At 39.8% G+C, this 10,432-nt stretch overlaps 1 protein-coding gene across 1 annotated transcript in view; it reads right to left on the bottom strand.

Annotated features, from left to right (window-relative positions):
* The window catches only part of RAD54B (RAD54 homolog B (S. cerevisiae)), a 25,563-nt gene that overhangs the window by 12,504 nt on the left and 2,627 nt on the right, over positions 1-10,432 (bottom strand). Inside the window, exons 2-4 of the mRNA XM_009070212.1 lie at positions 9,538-9,825; positions 6,915-7,077; positions 5,963-6,188 (exon numbers count right to left, since the gene is read on the bottom strand). Coding sequence (XP_009068460.1) covers positions 5,963-6,188; positions 6,915-7,077; positions 9,538-9,825 — 677 coding nt within the window. The remainder of the gene's footprint in view (positions 1-5,962; positions 6,189-6,914; positions 7,078-9,537; positions 9,826-10,432) is intronic.

The following is a 10,432-nucleotide window of genomic DNA, read 5'->3' as shown; positions in this document are numbered from 1 at the left end:
TGCTGAGAACTACAAGGGCATTGCTAGGGCCTGCACAGGAGCAGTTAGAAAAGCAAAAGCTCAGCTTGCATTGATTTTGGCCAGATATGTCAAAAACTACAAGAAAGGGTTCTTCAGATACAGAAACAAGCAGAAACAGAAGGAAAATACTGGCTCACTGATAAGCAGGAGAGGTTAATTAGTCACAACACCTTTTTCACCAGCGCTGCTGGGTCCCTGGCCTTGGGAACAAAAATCCAGGTTGATGGAAACACAGACTCACCAGTGCCAGCAAAGGAAGAGCAGGTGTGAGAGATATTACAGGAGCTGATCCATAGGGGTCAATCAGCCCTGGTGTTACCCACCCGAAGGTGATAAGAGAACTGGCTGGTGTCACTGTGAGGCCACTCTCCATTGTCTTTGAGAAGTCATGGAGAGCAGGGGATGTCCCAGAGGACTAGAAGGAGGATAATGTCACCCCCATCTACAAGAACGGCTTAAAGGAGGATCCAGGATATCATAGGCCAATCAGTCTTACTTCAGTCCCTGAGAAAGTTAAGGAACAAATCCTCCTGGGAGCTGTGACAAGTCAGAGGAAGCATGGGATTGGGAAAAGCCAACACAGATTCAACAAGGACAAATCAAGCTTGGCAAATCTAGTCACCCTCTGAGACAAAGTAACCTGCTTGGTTGATGTGGGGCAAGCAGTGGGCATTGTCTATCTGGATTTCTCCAAGGCTTTCAGTACAGTTTCCCACAGCCTCCTCTTGGAGAAACAGATGGGCTGCAGTCTGGACAAGTGGTCTGTGTGGTACTGAGGAAGTGAGTCTGACAGGCAGCACCCAGAGGGTGCTGGTGAACAACTCTATTTCAAACGTACAACCTGGCACAAGTGGGGGCCTGCAGGGATCAATGTTAGGCCCAGGCTGTTCAATATCTTCGTAAGTGATCTGTGTGGTGGGATAAAGTGTAACCCTGATGAAGTTTCTCAATGATATCAAACCAATTGGAAAAGTGAACACTTTGGAAGGGTGAGCCACCCTGCGGGAAGACCTGGATAGGCTGGGGAGTGGGCTAACAAGAATCTGATGAAGTTCAACAAGAGCAAGCATAAGGTCTTGCACCTGGGGAAACATAACCCAAGTGTGCAGCACAAGCTGGGATCTACCCATCGGGGAATCAGCTCTGTGGAAAGGGACCTGGGGATCCAGGTGGACAATAAGCTCAAAACGAGTGAACAGGGTGCTGCTGCAGCAAAGAAAGCCAACAGGGTGCTGGGCTGCATCCACATTATCCTATTCTGTTTAGTGCTTGTCAGGCCACATCTGGAATATTGTGTTCAGTTTTAGCCCCTGTTATGCAGAAAAGATGTGGGGCTGGAGAGGGTTCGGAGAAGGGCTACAAAGATGATCCAAGGACTGGGAAGCCCAACAGAGGAGAAAAGGCTGAGAGAACTAGGTTTGTTCAGCCTTGAGAAAAGAAGGTTTATGGAAGATCTTATCACCATGTTCCAGGATTTAGAGCTGCTACTGAGAAGATGAAGACTCCCTTTTTACAAGGAGTCACATGGAAAAGACAAGCGGTAATGGGAGCACTAGGGAGATTCCAATTGCACACAAGAGGAAAAATCTTCACAATGAGAACAAGCAGCCGTTGGAATAATCTCCCCAGGAGAGCTGTGGATTCCCCAACAATGGACACTTTTGAGATTTGGTTGGACAGGGTGTTTGCTGGTTTGAGCTGAAGTAGAGTTAGCTTTCTTCACAGAGGCTAATATGGGGCTATGTTTGGGTTTTGTGCAGAACACAGAATTGATAATGCAGAGATGTTTTTGTTATTGCTGAGCAGAGTTTACACAGAGCCAAGGCCTTTGCTGCTTTCTGTATTGCCACACTGGCAAGGAAGTTGGGTGTGCATGGGAGGTTGGGAGGAGACACAGCTGGGACAGGTGACCCAAACTGACCAAAGGGATATTCCATACCATATGACATCATGCTCAGTATATATGGTGGGGGGAAGAAAGAGGAAGGGGGGGACATCTGGAGTGATGGTGTTTGTCTTCCCAAGGAACCGTTACGCGTGATGGGCCCTGCTCTCCTGAAGATGGCTAAACACCTCCTGTCTGTGGGAAGCAGTGAATTAATTCCTTGTTTTGCTTTGCTTGTGTGTGCAGCTTTTGCTTTCTCTATTAAACAGTCTTTATCTCAACCCATGGGCTTTTCTAGTTTTTACCCTTTGGATTCGCTCCCCCATCCCATGAGTGGGGGAGTGTGCAAGCGGCTGCGTGGTTCTTGGTTTCTGGCTGGGGTTAAACCATGACAGGGTACTGGGCCATCTTGTCCAGACCATGCTTTTGCTACAAAAGGTTGGATCAGATGATCCTTGAGGTCCCTTCCAACCTGGTATTCTATGATTATTCTATCATTAACTTTGTTACAAACCCTTAACATTGATGGGTTGGCCAAGAGGTAAAGGCGTCCTGGGACTCAGAAAATAGAGTCCATAACCAGCCCCAGATAAAAATGTCTGTCTACTGGTAGATAAATGCCTATGATTACTAAACCCTGCACTATCGGTCAGAAAGTACCTGTGAGCACCTTTGCTCTTACATACCACTCACATCCTTTTCCCTCAATAGACTCCTAGAATTTTCATTTCTATTGAGGGAAACAATAGGAAGCAATTTAGTGTGAAGGATGCACTAAATAAAAACTCACTGTAATGGGACAGGGAGCTTCTGCCAAAAAGGTTTTCTGGAAATAGCTACATTTTTGTGCAGAATTGCACATGTACTAGGATTGCTTATCTGCCTTACAATTATACATAAAAATGGAAAAATCTGCTGTGGGCATGTCCCTTACCTTTCAACTTGGTTCCAGATGCCAATTTCCTGCATTCTTCTTCCTATTTCCTAATGGTGTTCACTAACTAAGCAGGCTATGGGTGTAGCTGATAAGCTGTAGAACCTTTTAACTTGTGAAAGCAAATCAAGCTAGAGCCTCAGAAGGTGTTTTTATTTCCAAACGAGATCAGTTACCAAGCGCAGACAACTAAGTCTGGAGCCAGATGGTGTAATATACTGTAAAAGCAGCACCACTTAATTATCACAACCTTTAGAGCCTCCTAGCAGGTGATTCAGATGAATCTATGGGCCGAATCTGGCACATTAATCTCACAGAGTACTTTGTGGTAGATCAGTCCCCCACATACTGCTCATGAAGAGGCTTAGCACATGTCAGAGGAAGCAAGGAGTACTGAGGAGCAGGTAACAACAATTTCCCCAGGTGTTTGGACTGGACTCAAGCATTCCTGTCGTTAACTGCCTGTTTTCTGGCCATATTTTTTCTATCATCTCCCAGCACAGGAAGAGAGACACAGAGGAGCCCTGTAGACAACAACCAATGTTGTCCCTGCCCAGTATTCAGGCTCCACATTGAAGCCTGGAAGACAGAGGCAATGATTCTTTGAACTTCTCTTGGGATGGTCAATCATCAGAAGATGCTCAGGGTTCAGAACCCACTTTGTTTTCCTACATGTTCAGACTGCGAGGTGAGACTATGGGAAAGTGCTGAGGCATTCTGGAACAGCCTCCAACATTCCTTCCCTGGTAAATCATCAACTCTTCTGGACTGTTTGAACCCCTTACAAAAAAAAGCATGAGAGTCCTGGCATATTATAAACCCCCTGCAGCCAAATATAATATATTTCCTGCTATATATGACAACAGCAGTGGATGATGGACTAAAAATTAAAGCAAATTTACAAGCTAATTTCAAGTAATTAATTCATACCCTTAACTGGCTGCAAGATATGTCTGTATAATAGTCTCCATTTTCACAATTACCCAAAGTGACTTGACAGGTTTAAGCAAGTTGCCTGGAGCCACATATGGAGCAATTGTCAATCAGTATTAGAGCTCCGTAATGTCCCAGACTTCCTCTCTGAACAGACCTTTCTTTGCACTAGTCCAAATCCAATGTAGCTAGTGAAGTGTGGATTAAAAACTGCTGAATCATGAAGCAATGTAAACCTATAATTAATTATTTCTCCAGATATGTTGACTTCAACACCAAAACAAAACAAGCCCAGTAGAAGTGATACTCTGCAAACAGATAAAGGAATTATGCTCTCAAACACATCTCAAATGCTGATAACATGGATTAACAAGACCTAAAAGCAACCTTTGTGGGGACACCTTCATTTTAAAAGCAATATCCTCCACATGACATTTGCATTTTAACAGAATTAAACTGTAATCACATTTTAAAAGCAGATAATGTCCTGGTGTTTTGAAAAGTTTATTACTAAAGGGTTAGGATCAGTTTGTGGCGTTTCAGCATGAAAATGAGGAAAACATTTTTAAAAGTCTACCAGTTCTTTGAATGTATTCCTTGTAGGCAAGAACAGAAAATGATGTTTGAGACAAGCTCTTCCTTTTAAACCACACCGGAGAAGTAACAATATGGTAATTGCTGTTTTTCCAGAGAAGATAGACAGTAAATTATTTTGAAATACCTCATTATACCCCAGGCAAGTCACGTTGTGTCTTCCTTTTGCATGACAATGTATTTCTTGTTATTTGGGGACACAATCTTAAAAGCTGCTGAGTGTCCTCAATCAAATGGGTCCAACAAGATGAGTAAGAATATTAAAGTTATTTAGATTTAAAGCAAATGAAAGCTACTGTCATTTTGGGGCATAGTAACTGTCATCAAATTCAGGCTTTCTCCTCCCAACGTTATTCATGAAAACTGCAAGAAAACATTCAATTATCTCTAACTACCTTTCTAGGTTAAAATGTTGCCATACGATATTTTGCCTTGTATCCACTTCTTTTAGAAATTTCCATATTTCTCATCCCAACCTATAGTGCATCACAGCTCCTGACAAGTCAGTTTGCTTCACTTCCACATCCTGAAACAAGTTACTAAGCAAAGCAAATGATGCCAAGAGCACCTATTCCGTGTGGATTGTCTTCAGTGGAAGATCAGCAGTTTCAAGAGTTTGACAATAATGAGCAGAATTTAAAGAACTAATTATTGCTACAAAATTTTGTACACTCTACCAAGAAGTTTAAAAACAGGTTAAAAACTTCCATTTCATCTGAAATATTCACTCTTCCATAGAAACAATAAAGATAATGCAAGAAACTAAAGGCAAATCTGTTTGATGTAAGAATTGGGTAATCTTCAGGATGAAGTACTATTTGTTTCTTCAATCTACTTGTATGGAACTATTAGATTTAAAATAATTTTGGAATATAAATATTTTTATCTTTATTGCAAGCACCCATGCAGATGCGATGAGCTCTCCACTTTATTGGAATTTCAGAGTGCTAATACCAGCAGGAACAGCTTCACTACAAGAGGGGACAGGGATCAACACCATCCTGCTTCTTCATGAGATTTGTACTTGTCTGCATTCTTCTAGAGACAAGAGAGATTCACATTACCTAACACTGAGACTCTAGGCCTGGTAACTCAGAGACTTTAAATCATCCCTACAGAAATCTAATTCTTGACAGTGACAGTAAAGGGAATAACCTTCTGAACTAACCCAAAACAGATAAAACAATTCAGAAGATGATTCCAGCACAGAACAAAGGCAACTACACAGAAACAGAGTACATGGTAGATGCTCTGGTGCATAAAGTAGGGAAGGTGTGCACTTTGTCAGACAACAGAAATCTCCTTAAACTGAAGAGGCACAAGGAGGAGTGTGTCACCTCTTACATCTTCACAGGTGAAACCTGAGGAAAGACATACATGCTACATAGGCAGGTGAGGTTAAGTTATGACTTGGTTACTGACAGCTAAATGCCCATATGGACAATTATCTGAAGAAGAAATAAAGTATTACAAATAAATACTAACTGAGAATTACTATGTTTAGTCTCCAATCATAAAAAAAAAAAGCAAAAAATTGACAATTCCCATATTTTGAGCCAAATATGACCTAATCCCCTTTCGGAAATAAATCTTACCTGATCAACTGTAAATACTTTGATCCTTTCACTTCCCAACCACTTCTGAAATTCTTTTTTCCAGTTTTTGACCAGACTCCCAGGGGTGACAATTAGCGTTCGCTTTAGCAGAGGTTTGCATCCATAGGCCCCTTGACGCAGAAGAGTCCAGACAAGTGCAATGCACTGCAGTGTTTTCCCTAAGCCCATTTCATCAGCAAGAATAGCTCCAAATCTGCCACTAACTCTGTAAGACATAATTAGACAGTGGCAACATTTAAAAAGATGTATCGATAATTATTTACAACTGGTTTAGGGATTTGTTTCTTGTGGTTGTTTTCTGAAGTATAAAAAGCCTATTTATCCTTATTATGCTCTACTGTAGGTTTTCATTCAGTTATACCAGAAGACCTTAGAGTGAAAATCCTTGCCATCTAAATTGATGCTTTTGTTCTTCAAAACTGAAAAGTTTAAATCTGCTTTTAGAATTAGTATTATTATCCAATAATTTCAAAGTTGTAGATACCTTAAGGAATTTATTACTTGAGAAAGCACTGGAAAACAGCATTGTATTTTTTCCAACAGGTTGGTACAAGAGCTTGTTTATTCTAAATGCCTGAATTATAAACTACATTAATAATTCTGAATTATATGAATTATACATCCCAGGGAGCAGTGTTCTTCAGCATGGGTCAGGCTGTAGCTCTGTTTACAAGACTGGCATTTGCAATAGGACTGACAGACCTTTTGGTGTACAAGCTTCTCATCACATCTGGCAAAGTCATGGCAAGCATTGATGACACATACAGGTCACAAAAAACCTGTGCAGCCTTTACTGGGAGAAAGTTACTAATATTAATTAATTAATTAATTTAAAAGTTGATCAAATCTTCCCATTCAGATTGCAAACTGTCAAACATGGGCATGAAAATATTAAACATATTGAAAGCCAAAAGAGTAATTATTATCTTACCTCATTCCCATTACACATTCATATAGAAATATAATTCCTTCTTTCTGATGTGGTCGGAGATTATTTGCAATGTAAGGATCTACAACTACATCCACCACTGGCAAACCAGCCTTATTGAATGTCCATTGATGACTTGCATTTGGTCGTGGCATAACTAGAGAATCTTGAAGTTCAAAGCATAATTAAGCATTGCACAAAAACATTAGTTTTAGTCTGTTAGCAAAGGGTATTATTTCTTTAACTCAGCTACAGAATAAAGTCACTGATCTAATGGCTGCCAAAAATACTGTATAATATATTGACCATTCTCTGACAGAAAATGCATTTACCAACAGAGTACCTAGATTTCCTTCTAAATAAAAAATCCTTTTACAGAGGTTTCCCAAACAGTTTGCATTTTCCTCAGTGGTAAAGCTGATAAACTGAGAAATCTGAGGAGGCTTTTTTATGATGAGGCGAAACTGCCTTCCTAATAATGTTGATGACTTTGCATTCATAGAGTTAAATCAGAAGAACTGCCAAAAGACTTCTGAATTGAAAGTTTAAGAAAAAGAACACAAGCAATGACATACATAAAGTCTAAGCACTGCATTTCAAGGGAATAGTCTTGTAGGTGCCCAGAAAGACTTCTCTGCCCAAGAAAGAGAGATAAAAGGCACTGATTTGTTAAATAAAAATAGGGAAAGGCTGAGCGTGAGCTGACAAAGGCTGCCACAGTGCATGAATAAAAGAAGTTGACTGGTTTCAAGACATGCAGAGACAAAGAGAGTATGAGGGATTGGGTTACATTCGAATAGCAGTTTTGCTTGCCATAATCTGTTTACAAACTCTAACATTGTAATTTTGCTAGATCATATCCATACTGGGTTGCTTCCATTGGTGTTACACACTTCATTGAGAAGTTGTATTTTCAGAGGACAGAATGAGAAAGCACTTTACAGCAGCTATTTTTTTTGTGTCACTAGAGTAGATCTATACTGATATTTATTCATGGGAATAGGTTGGTTGAAGGCTTGTACCAGTCAGGGAGACTTTTTTTCTAACTGACTAAGAGCTGAGTTCTGGTGGATTACATCAAATTGCATGTGTATATATTTAAGAGCCATGGATGATAAAAAGATAACTTTTCTGATAAAAATATGGATGAAAATGGAGAAGAAACAAGGCTTGGATGATGGAGGGACTAAAAACTTAAAAATCACATGTGGAAGACGTAGCTTTACATCTTTGTCCCTGTGCTCTGTTCTGCTGAGCACAAGGATAAATGGCTTTCCATTCTGAAGAAGCTGCATTTTAATCAGCTATAGTCATAGACCTCAACATGAAAACCTCTGACTGTTCCAATATCAAGGTCCTGGTCTTGCGGCTTCTCCAAGAGGTTACACAATCAGCATTAAGTAAGGTGATTCTCCTGTGTAAGCAAATCTAATGACTGAAAGTCCAAGCTATTAATGTGTTGAGGCTCTAAAAATTTCATAGGAAGTATTCAAATTCACCAAAGAAAAGTCACAGCAGACAGCTAGAATAAAATGTAACTTTTTACCAGACTAGTGCAGAAACAGCAAGGAAGTTAATTTCTGCGTTGAACACATCAACCTTTTGCCAGATTTTGGGTTAGAATGCTAATGCAACTTCATCTTGTAACCACAGGAAGGAACACTCTTAGCTAACATGTTATCAAGCTAAATTCAGGCCAGAAGCTGGTGTTAACAAGAGCCAGTGATATCACTAATTATCACTTGATTGAGATTTTGTTGTTTATTTACATAGCAGTCAGATAGCAGCTTCAAAAATCCCACAGTATCAGGATATGAGGTAGGAAGTAGGATAGAGGTATAACTACAGTAAGAATGAAGAAAAAACTTGTGGTTTTTTTTAATATGCACTGCTCTGCTTAGCAACACTTCTTTAAACTCATTTTTATCTTCCATCTGAAAGATAGAGCTGCCAGCAGAATACAGCTCCTAAAGGGTTTGTTATTGACAGACAAAAGAGTACATCTCATTTAGATAATCAACACCACTTCCTGTAGCTGTCAGAAGTTTACAGCCTCCCTCTTACACAACTGCTTAACCAGCTTGTTTCTATCCAGCATGTGAACTCCCATGGCTGTTCATGATACTTCCAGCACTATAAAACAAAACTTTCATTCCAAAATGTTTCTGGGTGAGTTTGAGCAGTGTAGTTACACTCATTGGCTGTGAAGGATCAGACAATTCTTACAAACTGGCTCAGCTTCTCTATTACTGATCCTCCAGTGTAATTACTGTGCTGTCATGCTATGGCAGTGCTTCACTAACCCCGGTGGGGAGGTGGAACTCATCTAGAACTTCTAGCATATGTCAGACTGTTTCTCTGATCAATTAACTCATTTTCCTTGGCAAAACTCTCAAAACTCACTCTAAAGTGTTTCCACAGCTATCTGTAACAACTATGAGAAACTTTTTGCAGTGCAGAGGGTTAGTTAGAAACACACATGAAAAAATCCTAACTTGGTTAAACACTAGTACTATATGTCAGAAATACTTCAGTAATACTTCAGAGAACGTGAAAATTTCGATTATACACTCAATATTTTTGAGAGTCAGAGATATTTAAAGTAACTTAAAAATCTGAATCTTACTTGGAGCACTTGAATCGTGGCGAGGTTTGCAGCTTTGAGAATCTTTAAGCACATTCTCTTTAGCACTGGGTTGACAGACATTTTTGAATGGTTTAGAGAGTGGTTTCATATCAGTTTGAGATAGTGCAGTTGGGACTACATCATGAGTCCCTATTCCAGCCTGAAAACATCTGCCACTGCTGAAGTCATCTGCTGAAATCACACGCATCACTTCAATTTCTTTTCCTCCAACCATCAGTGTTTGACCTTCATCAAGACTGTCTAGCTCTTTAGCTTTATATCCAGTACCTAAAAGAAGATAAAAAATTATGAATCAGGACAACCCAGCAAATACTACTTCCTCAACACCAGTACTCATCTGTAGGAAGGAAAAACAAAACTGAAAAGGTATTTGATTCTGGAACATCTGAACTGTTGCACATAAAGCCTTTCCCTCCTTGAGAAGGATTGATGTTTGAGTGCTAATAAACAGAATTAGACAGCAAAATATGTGAGCAAATACTCAGTCATCCTCATCCATAATCCAGTTCAGTGAATGTCAAATAACCATCTAAGAGATTTTTTTACATATCATGAAATCTAGCACTTGCCTTAATGACCATTCTAGGTCCTTTTTCCTTTCTTTCATGCCCCAACAAGAACTCCCTTGGCCTCTCTTCCTATTGATCTAATTGAATATTCTTCTTTTAAAATAATTCTAAATTAGTATTTTACAATTAAGGATTCAGATGTATCTGAAATCTTTACTTCTACACATGCTCTGAAACATATGTACTCTGATTATTGCCAGGATTTATCAGTCAGCTCAATAGTTTGTGGAGTTGGTCAGGTGGGCATTCTAAGAGCAGCTACACAGACTACTAGGCTCATTACAACATACAGCTACAGCTGTCAC

The sequence above is a fragment of the Acanthisitta chloris genome, unplaced genomic scaffold (genome assembly GCF_000695815.1).
Source record: "Acanthisitta chloris isolate BGI_N310 unplaced genomic scaffold, ASM69581v1 scaffold22162, whole genome shotgun sequence".
Lineage (NCBI taxonomy): Eukaryota > Metazoa > Chordata > Aves > Passeriformes > Acanthisittidae > Acanthisitta > Acanthisitta chloris.
This window is presented reverse-complemented; position numbering and strand designations above follow the sequence as displayed.